The sequence below is a fragment of the Coregonus clupeaformis genome, unplaced genomic scaffold (assembly GCF_020615455.1).
Source record: "Coregonus clupeaformis isolate EN_2021a unplaced genomic scaffold, ASM2061545v1 scaf1765, whole genome shotgun sequence".
Lineage (NCBI taxonomy): Eukaryota > Metazoa > Chordata > Actinopteri > Salmoniformes > Salmonidae > Coregonus > Coregonus clupeaformis.
In genome coordinates, this window is record NW_025535219.1 from 20,887 (window position 1) to 45,159 (window position 24,273).

General features: G+C 44.4%; 1 protein-coding gene across 1 annotated transcript; it reads left to right on the forward strand.

The window, feature by feature from the left end:
- The first annotated feature begins 2,104 nt into the window (after positions 1–2,104).
- Positions 2,105–23,851, forward strand: LOC121558875 (nuclear pore complex protein Nup153). The gene is made up of 20 exons (XM_045218743.1): positions 2,105–2,125; positions 2,245–2,382; positions 2,517–2,857; positions 5,521–5,653; positions 12,326–12,517; positions 12,768–13,007; positions 13,166–13,321; positions 13,485–13,604; positions 14,799–14,915; positions 15,426–15,470; positions 15,558–15,611; positions 17,908–18,036; positions 20,569–20,751; positions 21,027–21,167; positions 21,396–21,500; positions 21,643–21,727; positions 21,837–21,938; positions 22,393–22,995; positions 23,192–23,383; positions 23,584–23,851. Exons 1-20 carry the CDS (start codon positions 2,105–2,107, stop codon positions 23,775–23,777), a joined length of 3,291 nt encoding a protein of 1,096 aa, XP_045074678.1. The 3' UTR covers positions 23,778–23,851.
- Positions 23,852–24,273: the final 422 nt, after the last annotated feature.

A 24,273-nucleotide genomic window follows, 5' to 3' on the forward strand; every position in this document is an offset into this window, starting at 1 on the left:
ATATGTCATGGTATCTGTCCAGGGTATATGTCATGGTATCTGTCCAGGGTATATGTCATGGTATCTGTCCAGGGTATATGTCATGGTATCTGTCCAGGGTATATGTCTTGGTATCTGTCCAGGGTAAATGTCTTGGTATCTGTCCAGGGTATATGTCATGGTATCTGTCCAGGGTATATGTCATGGTATCTGTCCATGGTATATGTTATGGTATCTGTCCAGGGTATATGTCATGGTATCTGTCCATGGTATATGTCATGGTATCTGTCCAGGGTATATGTCATTGTATCTGTCCAGGGTATATGTCATGGTATCTGTCCAGGGTATATGTCATGGTATCTGTCCAGGGTATATGTCATGGTATCTGTCCAGGGTATATGTCATTGTATCTGTCCAGGGTATATGTTATGGTATCTGTCCAGGGTATATGTCATGGTATCTGTCCATGGTATATGTCATGGTATCTGTCCAGGGTATATGTCATTGTATCTGTCCAGGGTATATGTCATGGTATCTGTCCAGGGTATATGTCATGGTATCTGTCCAGGGTATATGTCATGTTATCTGTCCAGGGTATATGTCATGGTATCTGTCCAGGGTATATGTCATGGTATCTGTCCAGGGTATATGTCATGGTATCTGTCCAGGTATATGTCATGGTATCTGTCCAGGGTATATGCCATGGTATCTGTCCATGGTATTATGTCATGGTATCTGTCCAGGGTATATGTCATGGTATCTGTCCAGTGTATATGTCATGGTATCTGTCCAGGGTATATGTCATTGGTATCTGTCCAGGGTATATGTCATGGTATCTGTCCAGGTATATGTCATTGTATCTGTCCAGGGTATATGTCATGGTATCTGTCCAGTGTATATGTTATGGTATTTGTCCAGGGTAAATGTCTTGGTATCTGTCCAGGGTATATGTCATGGTATCTGTCCAGGGTATATGTCATGGTATCTGTCCAGTGTATATGTCATGGTATCTGTCCAGGGTATATGTTATGGTATCTGTCCAGGGTATATGTCATGGTATCTGTCCAGGGTATATGTCATGGTATCTGTCCAGGGTATATGTCATGGTATCTGTCCAGGGTATATGTCTTGGTATCTGTCCAGGGTAAATGTCTTGGTATCTGTCCAGGTATATGGTCATGGTATCTGTCCAGGGTATATGTCATGGTATCTGTCCCATGGTATATGTGTAGTGTCTGTCCAGGGTATATGTCATGGTATCTGTCCATGGTATATGTCATGGTATCTGTCCAGGGTATATGTCATTGTATCTGTCCAGGGTATATGTCATGGTATCTGTCCAGGGTATATGTCATGGTATCTGTCCAGGGTATATGTCTGGTATCTGTCCAGGGTATATGTCATTGTATCTGTCCAGGGTATATGTTATGGTATCTGTCCAGGGTATATGTTGGTATCTGTCCATGGTATAGTGTCATGGTATTTGTCCAGGGTATATGTCATTGTATCTGTCCAGGGTATATGTCATGGTATCTGTCCAGGGTATATGTCATGGTATCTGTCCAGGGTATATGTCATGTTATCTGTCCAGGGGTGTATATGTCATGGTATCTGTCCAGGGTATATGTCACTGGTATCTGTCCAGGGTATATGTCATGGTATCTGTCCAGGGTATATGTCATGGTATCTGTCCAGGGTATATGCCATGGTATCTGTCCATGGTATATGTCATGGTATCTGTCCAGGGTATATGTCATGGTATCTGTCCAGTGTATATGTCATGGTATCTGTCCAGGGTATATGTCATGGTATCTGTCCAGGGTATATGTCATGGTATCTGTCCAGGGTATATGTCATTGTATCTGTCCAGGGTATATGTCATGGTATCTGTCCAGTGTATATGTTATGGTATCTGTCCAGGGTAAATGTCTTGGTATCTGTCCAGGGTATATGTCATGGTATCTGTCCAGGGTATATGTCATGGTATCTGTCCAGTGTATATGTCATGGTATCTGTCCAGGGTATATGTTATGGTATCTGTCCAGGGTATATGTCATGGTATCTGTCCAGGGTATATGTCATGGTATCTGTCCAGGGTATATGTCTTGGTATCTGTCCAGGGTATATGTCATGGTATCTGTCCAGGGTATATGTCATGGTATCTGTCCAGGGTATATGTCATGGTATATGTCATGGTATCTGTCCACAGGGTATATGTCATGGCTGTGATGTTGGGGATCTGGTGTATTGTGTGTTCTTGTCCAGGGAATCTACCGTGTGAACGGGGCCAAGTCTCGCGTGGAGAAGCTGTGCCAGGCGTTTGAGAATGGCAAGGACCTGGTTGAGCTCTCTGACCTCTCACCCCACGACATCGGCAACGTGCTCAAACTCTACCTGAGACAGGTGGGAGAGTCTAATTAAAATGGTGATAAAGAGCATCCTAGTTTTACACCGCTAGATCATTCTTATGTAATAATGTACAACACATTTCCCAAAGATATTGATTGATTACTTTGATTGATTTCTATCTTCTGTAGTTACCAGAGCCACTGATCCTGTACCGTTACTATAATGATTTCATCGGGCTGGCCAAGGAGAGCCAGGCGGTGATCATAGAGGAGAAGGCTGCAGCCAGGGCCCTCCAGAACCAGACCAAGAGCCAGGGGCAGCCAGGGGGAGAACAACCCCGACCAGGAGGCACCCAGCCTGCGGTAGAGGGAGAGCAGCCTCCCCTGAGAACCAGCCAGCCTGGAGGAGAGCTCCCCAACCAGCCCAGTATCAAACTCAACAGAGTCCTGTTTAAGATTAGAGACCTGTTACGACAGCTGCCTCCTGCACACTACAGGACCCTACGCTTCCTCACAGCACACCTACACAGGTAAGAGATGGGTATATATCATTTAAAATGGATTAAATTGAGATATTGTGTCACTGGCCTACACACAATCCCATAATGTCAAAGTGGAATTATGTTTTTAGAAATGTTTACAAATGAAATAAAAATGAAAAGCTGAAATGTTTTTTGTCAATAAGTAAATACATTCAGGAGTAAACATTTGCTTAACAAGTCACGTAATAAGTTGCATAGACTGTGAGCAATAATAGTGTTTAACATCATTTTTGAATGACTACCTCATCTCTGTATGCCACACATACAATTATCTGAAAGGTCCCTCAGTCGAGCAGGGAATTTCAAACACAGATTCAACACAGGTGAGGAAGGAAACCGATTTCACCATGAGGCCAATAATGACTTTAAAACAGTTACAGAGTTGGCTAAGATAGGAGAAAACAGAGGATGGATCAACAACATTGTAGTTACTCCACAGTACTAACCTAAATGACAGAGTGAAAAGAAGGAAGCCTGTACAGAATAAAAATATTCCAAAACATGCATCCTGTTTGCGTGAAATTGCAAAAAATGTGGCAAAGAAATTAACTTTATGTCCTGAATACAAAGTGTTATGTTTTGGGGGTGAATCCAGCACAAGACATAACTGAGTACCACTCTTCCTATTTTCAAGCATGGTGGTGGCAGCATCATGTTATGGGTATGCTTGTCATCATCAAGGACTAGGGGGAGTTTTTTAGGATAAAAATAAATGGAATAGAGCTAACCACAGGAATAATCCTAGAGGAAAACCTGGTTCAGTCTGCTTTCCAACAGGCACTGGGAGACAAATTAACCTTTCAGTAGGACAGTAACCTAAAACACAAGGCCAAATCTACACTGGAGTTGCTTACCAAGACAACATTGAATGTTCCTGAGTGGCCTAGTTACAGTTTTTACGTAAATCGGCTTGAAAATCTGTGGCAAGACGTGAAAATGGCTGTCAAGAAATGATCAACAACCAACTTGACAGAACTTGAAGAATTTTTGAAAGAATAATTTGCAAATATTGTACAATCCAGGTGTGGAAAGTTCTTAGAGACTTACCCAGAAAGACTCACAGCTGTAATCACTGCCAAAGGTAATTCTAACATGTATTCCCTCATTACAATGCAAATCAATTTATAACATTTTTTACATGCGTTTTTCTGGATTTGTTTGTTGTTATTCTGTCTCTCACTGTTCAAATAAACCTACCATTAAAATTATAGACTGATCATGTCTTTGTCAGTGGGCAAACTTACAAAATCAGCAGGGGATCAAATACTTTTTTCCCTCAGAGGCCCATTATCAGCAACCATCAGTCCTGTGTTCCAATGGCACGTTGTGTTTGCTAATCCAAGTTTATCATTTTAAAAGGCTAATTGATCATTAGAAAACCCTTTTGCAATTATGTTAGCACAGCTGAAAACTGTTGTGCTGAAGAAGCAATAAAACTGGTCTTCTTGAGACTAGTTGAGTATCTGGAGCATCAGCAATTGTGGGTTCGATTACAGGCTCAAAATGGCCAGAAACAAATAACTTTCTTCTGAAACTCGTCAGTCTATTCTTGTTCTGAGAAATGAAGGCTATTCTATGCGAGAAATTGCCAAGAAACTGAATATCATTAAATAGTACCAGCAAAACACCAGTCTCAACGTCAACAGTGAAGCGGCGACTCCGGGATGCTGACCTTCTAGGCAGAGTTGCAAAGAAAAAGCCATATCTCAGACTGCCCATCTTTTATTGGCCAGTCTGAGATATGGCTTTTTCTTTGCAACTGCCTAGAAGGTCAGCATCCCGGAGTCGCCTCTTCACTGTTGACGTTGAGACTGGTGTTTTGCTGGTACTATTTAATGATATTCAGTTTCTTGGCAATTTCTCGCATAGAATAGCCTTCATTTCTCAGAACAAGAATAGACTGACGAGTTTCAGAAGAGAGTTCTTTGTTTCTGGCCATTTTGAGCCTGTAATCAAACCCACAATTGCTGACGCTCCAGATAGAAGGCCAGTTGTATTGCTTCTTTAATCAGCACAACAGTTTTCAACATAATTGCAAAAGGGCTTTCTAATGATCAATTAGCCTTTTAAAATGATAAACTTGGATTAGCAAACACAACGTGCCATTGGAACACAGGACTGATGGTTGCTGATAATGGGCCTCTGTACGCCTATGTAGATATTCCATAAAAAATCAGCAGTTTCCAGCTACAATAGCCATTTACAACATTAACAATGTCTACACTGTATTTCTGATCAATTTGATGTTATTTTAATGGACAAAAAAATTGCTTTTCTTACAAAAACAAGGACATTTCTAAGTGACCCCAAACTTTTGAACGGTAGTGTATGTAAATGAGATATTTCTGTTTTTCATTTAAATAAATGTGAGGAATAAAATCTAAAAACACGTTTTTCATTATGGGGTATTGTGTGTAGATGGGTGAGAAAAAAGAATCCATTCAATCCATTTTTTATTCAGACTGTAACACGTGGAATAAATCAAGCAGTATCCCTTTCAGACGGCACTGTATGTAGTTGACACCAATCTCTCCCCCAGAGTGACAGAAATTATGAAATCGTAATATTATCTTTCATCTCTAAATATTATTAGAAAATTTTTTTCTTACTTAATGTGTTAATATTGTATTAATATGTACCTCTTCTCTCAGAGTGACAGAGCAGGCAGGGGAGAACAAGATGACAGCCAGTAACCTGGGCATTATCTTCGGCCCTACGCTGGTCAAACCACGACAGACTGATGCAGAGGTCTCCCTGTCCTCTCTGGTTGATTACCCTTACCAGGTGAGTTGCTGTAGACTAATCCTAACCCTACCAGGTGTGTACCTGTAGACGACCCCTAACCCTACCAGGTGTGTACCTGTAGACTAATCCTAACCCTACCAGATTAGTTCCTGTAGACTAACCCTAACCCTACCAGGTGTGTACCTGTAGACGACCCCTAACCCTACCAGGTGTGTACCTGTAGACGACCCCTAACCCTACCAGGTGTGTACCTGTAGACTAATCCTAACCCTACCAGGTGTGTACCTGTAGACGACCCCTAACCCTACCAGGTATGTACCTGTAGACGACCCCTAACCCTACCAGGTGTGTACAGTCGTGGTCAAAAGTTTTGAGAATGACACAAATACTAATTTACACAAAGTCTGCTGCCTCAGTTTTGATGATGGCAATTTGTATATACTCCAGAATGTCATGAAGAGCGATCAGATGATTTGCAATTAATTGCAAAGTCCCTCTTTGGCATGAAAATGAATTGAATCCCCCAAAAACATTTCCACTGCATTTCAGTCGTGCCACAAAAGGACCAGCTGCCATCATGTCAGTGATTCTCTCGTTAACACAGGTGAGAGTGTTGACGAGGACAAGGCTGGAGATCACTCTGACATGCTGATTGAGTTAGAATAACAGACTGGAAGCTTTAAAAGGAGGGTGGTGCTTGAAATCATTGTTCTTCCTCTGTTAACCATGGTTACCTGCAAGGAAACACGCGCCGTCATCATTGCTTTGCACAAAAAGGGCTTCATAGGCAAGGATATTGCTGCTAGTAAGATTGCACCTAAATCAACCATTTATCGGATCGTCAAGAACTTCAAGGAGAGAGGTTCAATTGTTGTGAAGAAGGCGTCAGGGCGCCCAAGAAAGTCCAGCAAGCGCCAGGACCGTCTCCTAAAGTTGATTCAGCTGCGGGATCGGGGCACCACCAGTGCAGAGCTTACTCAGGAATGGCAGCAGGTAGGTGTGAGTGCATCTGCACGCACAGTGAGGACTGGGGTAAAGTCATTTTCTCTGATGAATCTCCTTTCTGATTGTTTGGGGCATCCGGAAAACACCTTGTCTGGAGAAGACAAGGTGAGCGCTACCATCAGTCCTGTGTCATGCCAACAGTAAAGCATCCTGAGACCATTCATGTGTGGGGTTGCTTCTCAACCAAGGGAGTGGGCTCACTCACAATTTTGCTTAAGAACACAGCCATGAATAAAGAATGGTACCAACACATCCTCCAGAGCAACTTCTCCCAACCATCCAAGAACAGTTTGGTGATGACCAATGCCTTTTCCAGCATGATGGAGCACCTTGCCATAAGGCAAACGTGATAACTAAGTGGCTCGGGGAACAAAACTTTGGGTCCATGGCCAGGAAACTCCCCAGACCTTAATCCCATTAAGAACTTGTGGTCAATCCTCAAGAGGCGGGTGGACAAACAAAAACCCACAAACTCCAAGCATTGATTATGCAAGAATGGGCTGCCATCAGTCAGGATGTGGCCCAGAAGTTAATTGACAGCATGCCAGGGCGGATTGCAGAGGTCTTGAAAAAGAAGGGTCAACACTGAAAATATTGACTCTTTGCATAAACTTAATGTAATTGTCAATAAAAGCCTTTGACACTTATGGAATGCTTGTAATTATACTTCAGTATACATAGTAACATCTGACAAAAATATCTCCTAACACTGAAGCAACAAACTTTGTGAAGACTAATACTTGTGTCATTCTCAAAACATTTGACCCCGACTGTACTGTGCATTTGGAAAGTATCCCCTTCACTTTTTCCACATTTTGTTATGTTACAGCCTTGTTCTAAAATGGATTAAATTGTTTTTTCCCCCTCATGAATCTACACACAATAGCCCATAATAACTAAGCCAAAACAGGTTTTAATAAATTTTTGCAAATTTATAAGTATTCAGACCCTTTACTCAGTACTTTGTTGAAGCACCTTTGGCAGGGATTACAGCCTCAAGTCTTCTTGGGTATGACGCTACAAGCTTGGCACACCTGCATTTGGGGAGTTTCTCCCATTCTTCTCTGCAGATCCTCTCAAGCTCTGTCAGGTTAGATGGGGAGCGTCACTGCACAGCTATTTTCAGGTCTCTCCAGAGATGTTCAATCGGGTTCAAGTCCGGGCTCTGGCTGGGCCACTCAAGGACATTCAGAGACTTTTCCCGAAGCCACACCTGCGATGTCTTGGCTGTGTGCTTAGGGTAATTGTCCTGTTGGAAGGTGAACCTTCGCCCCAGTCTGAGGTCCTGAGCACTCTGGAGCAGGTTTTCATCAAGGATCTCTCTGTACTTTGCTCCATTCATCTTTCCCTCGATCCTGACTAGTCTCCCAGTCCCTGCTGCTGAAAATATCATCCCCACATCATGATGCTGCCACCACCATGCTTCACCGTAGGGATGGTGCCAGGTTTCCTCCAGATGTGACGCTTTGCATTCAGGCCAAAGAGTTCAATCTTGGTTTCATCAGACTAGAGAATCTTGTTTCTCATAGTCTGAGAGTCCTTTAGGTGCCTTTTGGCAAACTCCAAGCTGGCTGTCATTCAATTTTTTCAATTCAATTTTATTTTTATATAGCCCTTCATACATCAGCTAATATCTCGAAGTGCTGTACAGAAACCTAAAACCCCAAACAGGTAATGCAGGTGTCATGTGCTCTAGGAAGAGTCTTGGTGGTTGCAAACTTCTTCCATTTATGAATGATGGAGGCCACTGTGTTCTTGGGGACCTTCAATGCTGCAGAAATGTTTTGGTACCCTTCCCCAGATCTGTGCCTCGACACAATCCTGTCTCGGAGCTCTACGTACAATTCCTTCGACCTCATGGTTTGGTTTTTGCTCTGACATGCACTGCCAACTGTGAGACCTTATATAGACAGGTGTGTGCCTTTCCAAATAATGTCCAATCAATTGAATTTACCACAGATGGACTCCAATCAAGTTGCAGAAACATCTCAAGGATGATCAATGGAAACAGGATGCACCTGAGCTCAATTTCGAGTCTCATAGCAAAGGGTCTGAATACTTATGTAAATAAGGTTTTTTATTTTTAATACGTTTGCAAACATTTCTAAAAATGGGGTATTGTGTGTAGATTGATGAGGAAAATGTTTTATTTAATCCATTTTAGAATAAGGCTGTAACGTAACAAAATGTGGAAAAAGTGAAGGGGTCTGAATACTTTCCTAATGCAGTGTATGTACCGAGACTAACCCTAACCCTACCAGGTATGTACAGTTGAAGTCGGAAGTTTACATACAGTTAGGTTGGAGTCATTAAAACTAGTTTTTCAACCACTCCACAAATTTCTTGTTAACAAACTATAGTTTTGGCAAGTCGGTTAGGACATCTACTTTGTGCATGACACAAGTAATTCTTCCAACAATTGTTTACAGCCAGATTATTTCACTTATAATTCACTGTATCACAATTTCAGTAGGTCAGAAGTTTACATACACTAAGTTGACTGTGCCTTTAAACAACTTGGAAAATTCCAGAAAATGATGTCATGGCTTTAGAAGCTTCTGATAGGCTAATTGACATAATTTGAGTCAATTGGAGGTGTACCTGTGGATGTATTTCAAGGCCTACCTTCAAACTCAGTGCCTCTTTGCTTGACATCAAGGGAAAATCAAAAGAAATCAGCCAAGACCTCAGAAAAACAATTGTAGACCTTCACAAGTCTGGTTCATCCTTGGGAGCAACTTCCAAATGCCTGAAGGTACCACGTTCATCTGTACAAACAATAGTACGCAAGTATAAACATCATGGGACCACGCAGCCATCATACCGCTCAGGAAGGAGACACGTTCTGTCTCCTAGAGGTGAACGTACTTTGGTGCGAAAAGTGCAAATCAATCCCAGAACAACAGCAAAGGACCTTGTGAAGATGCTGGAGGAAACAGGTACAAAAGTATCTATATCCACAGTAAAACGAGTCCTATATCGACATAACCTGAAAGGCCACTCAGCAAGGAAGAGGCCAAGGAAGATTGTACTTTTTGGAGAAATTTCCTCTGGTCTGATGAAACAAAAATAGAACTGTTTGGCCATAATGACCATCTTCATGTTTGGAGGAAAAAGGGGGTAGCTTGCAAGCCGAAGAATACCATCCCATCCGTGAAGCATGGGGGTGGCAGCATCATGCTGTGGTGGTGCTTTGCTGCAGGAGGGACTGGTACACTTCACAAAATAGATGGCATCATGAGGAAGGAAAATTATGTGGATATATTGAAGCAACATCTCAAGACATCAGTCAGGAAGTTAAAGCTTTGTCGCAAATGGGTCTTCCAAATGGACAATGACCCCAAGCATACTTTCAAAGTTGTGCCAAAATGGTTTAAGGACAACAAAGTCAAGGTATTGGAGTGGCCATCACAAAGACCTAACCTCAATCCTATAGAAAATGTGTGGGCAGAACTGAAAAAGCGTGTGCGAGCAAGGAGGCCTGCAAACCTGACTCAGTTACACCAGCTCTGTCAGGAGGAATGGGCCAAAATTCACCCAACTTATTGTGGGATGCTTGTGGAAGGCTACCCGTAACGTTTGACCCAAGTTAAACAATTGAAAGGCAATGCTACCAAATACTAATTGAGTGTATGTCAACTTCTGACCCACTGGGAATGTGATGAAAGAAATAAAAGCTGAAATAAATCATTTTCTCTACTATTATTCTGACATTTCACATTCTTAAAATAAAGTGGTGATCCTAACTGACCTAAGACAGGGAATATTTACAAGGATTATATGTCAGGAATTGTGAAAAACTGAGTTTTTAAATGTATTTGTCTAAGGTGTATTTAAACTTCCGACTTCAACTGTACCTGTAGACTAACCCTAACCCTGACAGGTACAGTGAGGGAAAAAAGTATTTGATCCCCTGCTGATTTTGTACGTTTGCCCACTGACAAAGACATGATCAGTCTATAATTTTGATGGTAGGTTTATTTCAACAGTGAGAGACAGACTAACAACAAAAAAATCCAGAAAAACGCATGTCAAAAATGTTATAAATTGATTTGCATTGTAATGAGTGAAATAAGTATTTGAAACATGACTTAGTACTTGGTGGCAAAACCCTTGTTGGCAATCACAGAGGTCAGACGTTTCTTGTAGTTGGCCACCAGGTTTGCACACATCTCAGGAGGGATTTTGTTCCACTCCTCTTTGCAGATCTTCTCCAAGTCATTAAGGTTTCGAGCCTGACTTTTGGCAACTTGAACCTTCAGCTCCCTCCACAGATTTTCTATGGGATTAAGGTCTGGAGACTGGCTAGGCCACTCCAGGACCTTAATGTGCTTCTTCTTGAGCCACTCCTTTGTTGCCTTGGCCGTGTGTTTTGGGTCATTGTCATGCTGGAATACCCATCCACGACCCATTTTCAATGCCCTGGCTGAGGGAAGGAGGTTCTCACCCAAGATTTGACGGTACACGGCGCCGTCCATCGTCCCTTTGATGCGGTGAAGTTGTCCTGTCCCCTTAGCAGAAAAACACCCCCAAAGCATAATGTTTCCACCTCCATGTTTGACGGTGGGGATGGTGTTCTTGGGGTCATAGGCAGCATTCCTCCTCCTCCAAACACGGCGAGTTGAGTTGATGTCAAAGAGCTCGATTTTGGTCGATTTTGGTCTCATCTGACCACAACACTTTCACCCAGTTCTCCTCTGAATCATTCAGATGTTCATTGGCAAACTTCAGACTGGCCTGTAAATGTGCTTTCTTGAGCAGGGGGACCTTGCGGGCGCTGCAGGATTTCAGTCCTTCACGGCGTAGTGTGTTACCAATTGTTTTCTTGGTGACTATGGTCCCAGCTGCCTTGAGATCATTGACAAGATCCTCCCGTGTAGTTCTGGGCTGATTCCTCACCGTTCTCATGATCATTGCAACTCCACGAGGTGAGATCTTGCATGGAACCCCAAGCCGAGGGAGATTGACAGTTATTTTGTGTTTCTTCCATTTGCGAATAATCGCACCAACTGTTGTCACCTTCTCACCAAGCTGCTTGGCGATGGTCTTGTAGCCCATTCCAGCCTTGTGTAGGTCTACAATCTTGTCCTTGACATCCTTGGAGAGCTCTTTGGTCTTGGCCATGGTGGAGAGTTTGGAATCTGATTGATTGATTGCTTTGTGGACAGGTGTCTTTATACAGGTAACAAGCTGAGATTAGGAGCACTCCCTTTAAGAGTGTGCTCCTAATCTCAGCTCGTTACCTGTATAAAAGACACCTGGGAGCCAGAAATCTTTCTGATTGAGAGTTGTTCAAATACTTATTTCCCTCATTACAATGCAAATCAATTTATAAAATTTTTGACATGCGTTTTTATGGATTTTTTTGTTGTTATTCTGTCTCTCACTGATCATTTCTTTGTCAGTGGGCAAACGTACAAAATCAGCAGGGGATCAAATACTTATTTCCCTCACTTTATGTACCTGGAAACGAACCCTAACCCTACCAGGTATGTACCTGGAGATTAATCCTAACCCTGCCAGGTATGTACCTGGAGACCTAACCTAACCTAACCCTAACCAATCAATAATTCACGATTCTTCTTGTAATGAAAACCACTAAATCTATTATTATCATAACAGTGTTGCCTGTGACTTTACAAATCAAAATGATCAACTTAGTTTTTGCCCCTTTATTCACCTGTCACTTTCCTCCTCCCCTCCCAGGCACTGATGGTGGAGTTGCTGGTACGTCACTTCCAGATGATCTTTGACGTGGCCAGCCCCGTCTCCTCCTCCTCCTCCTCCTCCTCCTCACCTACCACCACCTCCACGGCGGGCCATACCTCCCCCCGACTCACCCCTCAGGAGGAGCAGAGACTCAGCCGCCAGTCCACCTCCCTGCTTGACATCAAGGAGGTGAGGAGGTCCAAGTGTCTTTGAATGGTTCAATCATTTCTGTGAACGTCAGAGCCACTGCAGAGGCGAGGAGATGAACTAGAGTCTGACGAGCAGTTAAAACTAGCATCACTTTGTGGGTTATTTATTAAACCAATCAAATTGTATGGAGTGTATAAGATTGTATGTAAAGATTGACCCACCTTGATAAGAATCAATTGACTGTTGTGGTTCTTCATCATTCCTAACCATTTTGTTTGTTTCCAAGCAGAGCGCCAAAGTCTACAAGAGGCACTTGTCCTCTAATATCCTGGATGAGGTGAGAGGGGTGACGACAGGAAGGACAGGACCGGACAGGACAGGACCAGACAGGACAGGACCAGACAGGACAGGACCAGACAGGACAGGACCGGACAGGACAGGACCAGACAGGACAGGACCAGACAGGAGAGAGTTAACAGCCCTGGAGAGACTCAGTGGTGTCGGCTCTGCTGCTGCTGGCGCTCCCAAGGTTTGTTTCTGAGTGAGAGAGTCAGTCAGTTAGTTATGAGATGTATTTGACAGGGACAGTGCAGATTAATCAACGTTGCAGCTTCAACATCATTGTGTCAGAGTTTTAGGCGTCAACATCGACAGCTGATTCCTGTCTGTTTTGTCCCATTGGTCCAGAGGTCTACACTTGTGTTTGGACGTCCCAGCATCAACCTCTCCTCCTCTACCTCCTCCTTCTCCTCTATGGCCCCTCGGGTCCAACAGCGCTCTAGAAGGGTGTCCCGACCAATCAGCATGCCCTTGGAGCGCCTGCCCCTCCCCAACCCCTCCCAGGTCAACACCCATCAATAGTTTTTTAGGACAATATACTGGAATTGTCTTGTGATTTGTTTTTAATGTTGTGTAGTATTGCTTTTTTTTTCCAATGGCTGTAAGTGTGATAAACCTAGAGTGTTTCCCTTCATGGGGATTAATAAAGTACAATCTCATCTCTCAGGTCGTTGAGAGGAACAGCCAGAACACCAACGACGCCGCCATGTTAGATCCCACTGCTGACACCATCATGGAGTTGGCCGAGCCGGAGAAGGAGAAGCCTCGGATTGGTGGGGGGTCAAGGGTCAGTACCTATTATATCACACCCTTCATCGACCCCCAGGCCATGCAGCGTAGGACCTGGGACAGGAAGTACAAACACTATGACGTCACGCCACGCACCGCCATGATCGTGGCTAATTTATCGCCGGCCGGTACGGGCCCCGGAACACAGCCAACAGGGAAGCAGCCGACGATACCGACACAATCGTCCGTATCTGGGCCGACCAGCTCTGCTCTCCCATCCAGTAGTAGTGTCAGCACCATATTCCCCAACAGCCCTTCCACAGTGTCGGCGAAGGCTGGCCAGACGTCCAGAGGAGACAGAGAGGATACTAAGGGTAGGTCTAACTCTGCTGCTGGAGATGGTGGGGAGACTAGAACCTCTACCAACTCCCCCATAACGTTCAGACAACCACGGACTCTGCAGCCTCCACCCGGAACCTTCTACAAGCCTCCTGGTTCTTCAGGCACGAGAGGGTGGCCATCATCAAGTACCTCTGGGACCGCTAGCCCAACCAATATGTCCCCAACTTCTCCTACTGTTAAAAGCTCCTCCCCAACTTCCACTACTGTTAACAGCTCCTCCCCAACTTCCACTACTGTTAACAGCTCCTCCCCAACTTCCACTACTGTTAACAGCTCCTCCCCAACTTCCACTACTGTTAACAGCTCCTCCCCAACTTCCACTACTGTTAACAGCTCCTCCCCAACTTCCACTACTGTTAACAGCTCCTCCCCAACTTCCACTACTGTTAACAGCTCCTCCCCAACTTCCACTACTGTTAAAAGCTCCTCCCCAACTTCCACTACTGTTAACAGCTCCTCCCCAACTTCCACTACTGTTAACAGCTCCTCCCCAACTTCCACTACTGCGCTGTCTACTGATAGAATGCCCGTTTGTGAATTCTCATTCGAGTGGAGAAGTGCAACTGAAGCACAAAATTAGTCTGATTCTGGGCAGAAATTACAGTAAGAAGCATTTTAGATCTGCATTTACAAAACACAGCAAGATATCTTATGTATTTTATCATTTTTTTCCGTGGAAACACAACCCCTGAGCTGTTTGATGCTCTGCATTTCCACCAGTGCTATTTCATTAACTTGGCATTCATTCAAACCATGTTTGCCGTTAATCACTTTGTGGTAATTGGGTTTGTAAAAAGTGCTTCTCTATGTAAATAGAATGTTATTGATGGATGTGTATTTCACCCTCTAGGCTCCATTGCGGAGACAGATCAAGGCTAAGCCTGCTGGGGCTCAGCCCTGTGGGGTGACCAGCGCTACCGCCCGACGCATCCTACAGTCCCTGGAGCGCATGTCCAGCCCCCTCGCTGTGCGTACCAATAAAGTCGTTTACGTTGAATTAAATATGGAACCCTCAGATTCGCATGAACAGGGGCCATTTCAGCTTGGCACAATGGCTACAGAACCGTCTGATAGAGATGTGTTGTATAGATCCTCTGTGTAAATAGTATTAGTGTCAGCTGTTAGGCCTACATTTCTTTATTTCTGGAGAAGCCATTTGAAGTGGTGAATCCGCACAAGGAAATAATGTATACATTTCAACCAGTGGAGGCTGCTGTGGGGAGAACGGCTCATAATAATGGCTGGATGGAGCGAATGGAATGGCATCAAACACCTGGAAACCATGGAAACCATGTGTTTGATGTTGTTGATACCTTTCCACCTACTCCGCTCCAGTCATTACCACAAGCCCGTCCTCCCCAATTAAGGTGCCACCAACCTCCTGTGGAGTCAACTTGGCTATCAATCTATGGTAAATGTCTCTGTAGAAAGTTATTTATGTTAACAAATGCATCATTTGTTTGTTTGTCTTTAACAGGATGCCAAGAGAATCCCCTCTACAGTGTCCTCTCCCTTGTCAACAGTATGTGTTATGAATTTCTCTTTTTTTAAAATTCTCAATGGTCGTCATTGTTACTTAGCTCACATTTCTTTCTCTTATGTCCTGCAGTCCCTGGATGGCAGCACTCTAGACCGTTCACATTTCCAGGCCCAAAAAAAACGGGTAAGTGTTTGTAAGAGACACCGACCCTTTATCGTGGACATTTTGCTGATCTCGTTCATTACGATAAATAACCTATAGGACCCTTCTAGAGAAAGGTTTGAAATTAAATATGTTTGTTAATATGGGTGATTGTGAATGGGACAATTGATAGCGACCACAGTCAAAAGCCCTATTCGGACGGGATTACTTTGCTGTGGGAGGTCGGGTAATGTATGTGCACGAGCACAAAACACCACATCTGTGGTTTTAGTCCCGGCCGAATCTGCCATGTCAGTAATGCTTAAATGGCTGGAGAGTAACAATTCCAGCCAGAATAACCTACTGTTTTTTGGTGAACTCCAAGGTCCTCTGATAATACTAGTCCCGTGTGAATCGACATCCCTGTGTTTTGAGAGAAATGTGTGAAGGCTGGGGGGAGCATTTGGACGTATCGCGGATCGCTAAAATATTCAAATGATTATGAGCACACTTCCTCATTTGAAATATTATGGCTACACTATACCAAAGATGGTTTGGTATGGTTTAGAAATGTGGGAACCAAGCTCGAGTTATCAGTGTAGCCCTGTTATCACCTAGAAAAAAATCTCCAGGCTTCCGTCATAACTGTCAATTTATTGAAAGAAAGGTAAGAATTACAGGGAGCAGTTTGGAAAAACGAATCCTGTCCGAATCGTCCTCTGGAATAACGGACATTCTTGAGTAATAATTACATAACCAACGTTCTCTAGTAATAATAGTCTTGTGCGAAAAGGGCTAAAGTAGTAGTAATTTTAAGGGTAATATTTTAAAAAATACCTGGTGCACATTGTTATAAACGTATCGTTCTAGTTATTGTGGTAATTCAGTCAATTTATCGGGATATGGATTTTGGTCCATATTGCCCAGCTAGTGTTTATCTTCAAAAACCCAATACAATATCTCTTGACACTGACAGCTGACATTATGGCATTTCAAACCTGGGAAAGAAGGTAGTACCGGAGGCTGTCTAGTGCTCACTTTATAGCCAGACACTCCTTCTCCATGGTTGAATACCTGGTTTCCCTGGGCAAGTGCTTCCGACTCAGGTACAGCACTGGGAGCTCCTCTCATGGCTCCCCTTGGGGCAGTAGAGCTCCAATTCCCACAGCTGACGCGTCCACCTGTACGAGAAACCTCTTCTGAAAATCAGGGCTCTGGAGAACGGGATGAGCACAGGTGTTTTTTCAGCGTCATGAACGCTTCCTCACACTCCTCAGTCCACTTCACAGGGTTGCTGGCCACCTTTTTGAGGTGAGGTTGATCAGGGGAACTGCGATGGTGGAGAACTGGGGAATGAATCTCCGGTACCACCCTGCCAGACCTAGGAAGGACTTCACCTGTGTCTTGGTTCTGCGTTCAGGGCTGTTCCTAAAGGACTCCACTTTTTCCACCTGAGGCCGAACTTTACTTTTACCCAGCTGGCAACCTAGGTACTATGTCTCCTGTTTTACCCACTCACACTTCAGGAGGTTAAGCCTGAGGCTTGCATCATGGATCTTCCCCAGGACTCTGCTAAGACCCTGTATGTGCTCCTCCCAGGAGTGGCTGTAGATCACCACGTCATCCAACTAGGCAGCACAGCAATCGTCACAGTCCTGGAGGACCTTGTCCATGAGCCTCTGGAAAGTTGCAGGGGCCCCATGAAGCCCAAACTGCATAACCTTGAACTGGAACAGGCCCATCAGCATCCGGAAGGCAGTGTAGGCCTTGGACTGTTCGTCCAGGGGCACCTGCCAGTACCCTTTGCAGAGATCCAACGTGGTGATGTAATGAGCTCCACCTATTTTCTTCAGTAAGTCATCAATGTGGGACATGGGGTAGGCATCAAACTGGGAGATGGCATTCACCTTACGGAAGTCCATGCAGACACGCAAAGAGCCATCCTTCTTTAGGGTGGATGACAATGGGGCTGCTCCATTCACTTGACCATGGTTCGACAACATCCATCTATATCATGGTGTGGACCTTTTCCTTGAGGGATACCACCAGCCTCTCAGGCACACGGTAAGGATGCTGGCGCACAGGGTTCTGGTCAGGTTTCAAACGGATTATGTGTTCAAGGACATGCAAACATTTTGGTACGATGAAGATTTGGCACATGCAATTATATTCAAACCTCTGGGGTTTTATTTGACCAGATTAACCCAGCTGTGGATAATGGCCATATATGGATTGGAGAGCTGAGAATAAAATGTTAGCGTTTTAAATGTTTGTATGCGTGTGTACATGGGACATGTTGTTTTGAGTATTTATCTGACTTTTCTGTGTTCCCCTACAGCTGGACTCTCCCCTCCCACCAGTCCAGAGGCTGGTGATCCCAGCATCAGCGTCGGTGTCTGGGAACCGCTCAATGTCCTTCAGGCCCTCTCTGATCCCCGGGTGCCTAACCCGAACCCCCAGAGACACGGTGAGGACCCCCACCTCCACATTAGTCAGCTAATGGCTTCTACGCATCCATCCATACAACTACAGACAGCTAACTATCGATGATGTGTTGAAGTCTTCCCCCAACTCCGACTAACTGTCCATAGCTGTTTCTGCATGTTGAATCGGGACCAATTACGATGTCCAGCAACTAGGGCTGGGCCATATATCAAGTTAATTCAATTAATTTGAATTCATGTTCTGAATGCCCGTATCACAATAATTATTGGTTTGTTTTTATGAGCGTTCTGTCTTTTTGGTCTCGTCTCCTTCTTTGCTGTGTGCACTTTGCACCTTCCCACTCGCACACAGACTCCAAGCCCCTGCCGCTCATCACGACAAAATATGACTTCTTCCTCTGACAACAGGCAGTTTAAACACGCTATTTGCATTTGAGGTTTGGTTCAACAGAATCGGTCATATGTAGACCGAAACACTTAGACATTATTTTACTATAATGGACGAGAACTGAACCTTTCTAATGACCCTTTTTTGTGTCTCAACTCCCGACATGTATAACAGAGCAGGCCCTACTAAAACGAGAGCATCAATGAACATGATTGTGGGAAATGAATGCTCAGTTTGTCGCGCGCGGTACCATGTACCGCTAGCAGCATTTTAGCCACAGACTTATGCCAGCTGGCTAGTCTGTATTTTATAAATGTGCTTATGAGCATGAAAATACACTTTTTATATAAGGAATTTGCAACTCTTTCTCAAGCACAATGTTAAAAGTAGTGACTAAAAGTATTCCACCCTGAAACTATATAACGGTGTGAAATGTATTAGAATAATAAGACTATAATCTAGTAATGTGTGTGCGTAGGACAAGTTAAGGTTATGACGTTGTGTTACAATTTAGCAATATAAGTAGGAGTTAGGACAGACAACTTGTGACAACTGTGAAACCAATAATGGGAAATAGGCTCCCAACTCAGGGAGGGGAGAAACTGTTAGGCTCTGAGAATATTATGAAACATGTTGCAGAATTGAGATAACAAATATGTGTACAGTGGAAAAATACAGCCCGCCTAAAGTGGGTGGGATTTTCGTCTGACGTGTGTGTATAAAGGATGGGCTCTGAACTTGAGAGGCCAGAGCTCTCATGAATAAAGAAACTGATTCATTGCAGAAATTGGACTTTAATTCTCTAGTTTACATTTTTGTCATTTTAGCAGATGCTCTTATCCAGAGCAACTTACAGTTAGTGCATACATTATTATTTTATTTTTCATACTGGCCCCCCGTGGGAATTGAACCCACAACCCTGGCGTGGCAAACACCATGCTCTACCAACTGAGCTACATCCCTGCCGGCCATTCCCTCCCCTACCCTGGACGACGCAGGGACAATTATGCGCCGCCCCATGGGTCTCCCGGTCACGGCCGGCTACGACAGAGCCTGGATTCGAACCAGGATCTCTAGTGGCACAGCTAGCACTGCGCCACTCGGGAGACATTAATAGTTAATAATGAATTAAACAACCTCTGGGAATTATTCAAAGCTTGAGAAGTAGTTGACTTCAACCATTGAGATAACACAATTCTTGTGACATTCTCATTCTGAGCAATAATAATAATCTTATCCAGGTAGGCCACTCCAAGTTGGTTATAAAGATTAGCTCTCTACTCACTAGCAGGTGGGCTTGTGTTTGATAGATTGTTTATGAGACCTGTGTTAATTTTGGCTCTGGTAATTTTTTTTAAACAAAAATTGCATTTTCATAGACATACTTGAAAGCCAGATCAGTGATTTGCAAAAAATAAAAAATAAAATGCAGGTTAAACTATTTTGATAAAATAAATAGGTTATGGTTGTGGAAGGCTTTATATTTAGCCTAGGTGTAATTTTACAAGCCCTGAATTCATTAGATTATTCCTGACTGTTTGAGTTGCAGTGTGTATTGACCTTAGACCACTGCGCCTCCCGAGTGGCATCGCAGTGCTAACTGTGCTACTAGAGATCCTGGTTCGAATCCAGGCTCTGTCGTAGCCGGCCGCGACCGGGAGACCCATGGGGCGGCGCACAATTGGCCCAGCGTCGTCCAGGGTAGGGGAGGGAATGGCCGGCAGGGATGGCGTTTGCAATGCCAGGGTTGTGGGTTCGATTCCCTTGGGGGGCCAGTATGAAAAAAATAAAAAATAAAAATGTATGCACTCACTAACTGTATGTCGCTCTGGATAAGAGCGTCTGCTAAATGACTAAAATGTAAATGTAAACAAAGCTTATTTAGAGATAAAAATAAAGTATATTTATACTGTATATTGTGCATCACCCACAAGTTTGAAAAAATCTAGATATGATTTTTAGGCAGTATCACCCAGCCCTACCAACTGCGACTACACACTGGGCTGATTCTTTTAAACCCCGTCCATATACCGTTGGGTTGGCTGTAGTTGGATAGATGTGAAGGTTGTTTCATTCAAGAGTTGCTTTCCAAATTTACAGCCAGTCCATAGAACCAGACTTGTTTTGCTTCATGTTTAACCTTTAACCTTTGCTCCACCATCTCCAGCCCACAAGACAATCCCCTCTGATTCCTGAAGCAGTGGCAGGTCCTTCTCAAAGCACAAGCAGCAGTCTGCCCACCTACCCTCTGTCCAGCACTCCTGCAGCCAGAAGCACAGGGTCAGGAGGAGGGAAGATGAAGAGGGAGAGGACCAGCACACGACCCTCGTCCAAACGACCTGAAGACGAGGTGGGTGCTCATCTCTTATTCTCTCTGATCCCTTCTCCTATTCTGTCTGGCGAGAAGTTTGGGATCCAGGCAATAAATTATTGGCTAGTTCTGAAATGTTTCTGAGCAGGGCTGGAAATGTGGGTGGGTGGGTGGGGGTGGGGGGGTCGGGTTGAAACAATAATTGTCTAATTGTGCAAGGCAATTATTGCCATACGCCGCTATGTGTAGTAGAGATATTCTGGTTCATGTATAGTACTGCTAACTGTTTTCTACACTCTGACTCCTCTCTTCAGATTGCTGAGCTACCGGCCCTGCCGGCCATCTCTCTACTTATCAACACCTCCATCAGTCTGCCCAGCTTTAGCTTCTCCACCACCAAGCCCACTGCCACTGTCACCTCCACTCCTGTCCTGGAGGAGCCCGTCACTAACGAGGTCCGTCCAGCTCCATTTGACTGTGTCCCATAGGACACCCTATTCCCTTTATAGTGCTCTACTTTTGGCCCCATAGGGCCCTGGTTAAAAGTAATGGACTATTTATGGAAAGGGGTGCCATTTGGGACGTAGCCATTGACTTTTGATATCTTCGGTTGTTTTAATTTGAATGTATCCAAATGTGTTTAGTGTCCATCCTAATGACCATGAAGTCTGTCTTTCTTTCAGGTGCCACTGACTACAGCCCCCTCTACCCCTCCCTCCACACCTTTCACCTTCTCCTCCCCTATTGTCATGACAACTGCTACTAGCCCACCGTCCTTCTCCCCATCTGTAAGTCCCACAGCTTTACCGCAGCTTGAGTATGCCTGCTGTGATGAGTGTTACCCCCGCAGAATATCGTTGTTTCTGTTTTGACATTCCACAATGGTGAGATCACTGCACTGACTGATGTTGACCATCTTCTGTCTCTTAGTCTGGGTTTACATTCAGTGCACCTGTAGTGAAAACGGGTCTGTCACTATCCAACGGGAAGATGGCCACCCCAGTAGTGGCAGCAGGTAAGCGTGGATCACCTCCTGGATAAGAACAAGATCCAAGCCTTGATGTAAAGGGAAACCAATTTCATAGCTAATGGTTCTTCTGTTGTTTCCATTGGTGTCTCTGTAGTGAAGCACGCTGCCAGTGAGAGCATGGAGGAGATAGAAGGGCCGTTTAAACCAGCCAAGGTGTTGAAACAGGGCAGTGTGCTGGACCTCCTCAAAGGACCTGGTGAGAATGACGGAAATATTAATACAGAATCTTGACGTTTCTAGTAACGCTTGACCTGATCTCTATTATAAGACGTACAAGTCATCTGCCATCAGCTGTCATGACTGTTTATGTGATCTGTCATGACTGTTTATTTAAAAAAAAAAAAACATTTTTAGTCATTTAGCAGACGCTCTTATCCAGAGCGACGTACAGTTAAGTGAGTGCATACGTTTTCATACTGGCCCCCCCGTGGGAAACGAACCCACAACCCTGGAGTTGCAAGCGCCATGCTCTACCAACTGAGCTACAGGGGACTACATGTGATCTGTCATGACTGTTTATGTAATCTGTCATGACAGTGTTATGTGTCTCTTTTTAATGGTGGGTTTAAATTAGTGTATTTTCAAATAGTGTCTTTATATTTCTATCTGGTTTTAGGGTGGTTTTTAACCCTAGCTCTTCTTTCCCATAGGGTTTGCCGTTCCTGTTACTCAGACCTCCCCTGTCCCCAAAGCCCCCCAGGAGACCCCAGCCCTGTCCACCGCCCCCTCCCTTGGGGACTTGTTCAAAGTGCCAACAGGGTCCTGGGACTGTGATGTCTGCATGGTGCAGAACAAACCCACTGACACAAAGTGTGTGGCCTGTGTGACCCCACGACCAAACTCTTCTTTAGCAAAGACCCACAGTAAACCCTTCGCAACGGTGTCCGGGCTGGAGGGTTCCACCACCACCACCACCACTACTGCTGCTGGTTTTGGAGCCCTGTTCACAAAGCCTGCGGGAAGCTGGGACTGTGACACTTGTCTGGTTCAGAACAAGCCTCAAGTGGTCAAATGTGTGGCCTGTGAGACAGCCAAGCCTGGGACTGGAGTTAAGGCCACACTGACTCTGCCTGCCTTCTCGGAGGCTAAGACTCTGCCCGCTGCTGCCCCCCTCCTGGGCTTCGGGGACAAGTTTAAGAAGCCGGAGGGTGCGTGGGAGTGTGACGTGTGCATGGTGCAGAACAAGGTGCAGGACATCAAGTGTGTTTCCTGTATGAGCACTAAGCCAGCTAATGAGAAGAGAGAACAACCTGGTGGGTTTTCTTTTTCTTGCTTATAGGTATTTTTTCTCATGAAGTTGCCTGTTGAGATAATTTGTTGTCTCCATACTGCTATCTTGACCGACTGTTCATTTTGCATCAAAAGATCTTCAAGAAAGTATTTTAAAGGAAATCTGGTGCAAATGTATGTTTACATTTTTGCTTATCGCTCATATCATCTTCCTAACAGGAGCGACGGCAGCGCCTCCATCTCTAACTCCCGCCCCTGTCAGCACCACTCCTCTACTGGGCTTTGGGGCCCAGTTCAAGAAGCCAGAGGGAGCGTGGGAGTGTGACGTGTGCTGTGTTCAGAACAAGGGAGCAGACCAGGCATGTGTGGCCTGTCAGACCCACAAGCCTGGGGTTAAAGTAGAGCCCAAAGGTACGTACAGCTGTCACCTGCCATCTTTCTGTATTATAGAGGCTTCGTTAGAGGGCTTTGTCATTGTAGCAAGATCTTTTTATATTAGTGAGGAGAGATGTGAAGCCTGAACTAAGATAAGGAAATTCATGATAACAGTTTAGTTTTTTTAATACAGAATTCTGAAGTAGTTAATTAATGTGATCCTCTGTCTCTTTCAGCGTTCGGTTCCTCGTCGTTTGGTATCCAGTCCTTGTCTGACACCGGCTCAGGGGGTTTCAAGTTTGGCTTGGGGGCGTCATCGGACTCAGCCTCTGCTTCTGGGGGCTTTAAATTCGGCGGCACCCTCTCTGACTCCTCGTCTTCAGGGGGCTTTAAATTCGGCGGCACCCTCTCTGAATTTGAAGCCCCCTGAAGAGGAGGAGTCAGAGAGGGTGCCGCCGAATTTAAAGCCCCTGAAGACGAGGAGTCAGAGAGGGTGCCGCCGAATTTAAAGCCCCCAGAAGCAGAGGCTGACATTTCCCCACTTTCCCTCTAAAATCTCATGCTATGTTAGCCTGCTAATATTAGTTTTAGAGTTAGCATTAAATATACACAAATTACACATTATTAAATTAAATGTATCCAGTTATTTTTACGTCCATGTGAAATATGAGCTGTTTGGAAATGACGACCAATAAACATACTCTCAGGTTTACTCATATTTACCTTGATTTTTCTTCTTTTCATTACCCCCTGTAGAGGACACCATTTCATCCAGCCATGTGTTCCACTGTGGAGTTTCTGTTGCTATGGTTACTAAATATACAAACCTAAAACACTGATCCCAGGATTCTATTTTGTACAGTGTGGTGGAAATGACAGTGACCCCAAGGGACAAGGGTTCTATTTATGAAAAATATAGGAAAATG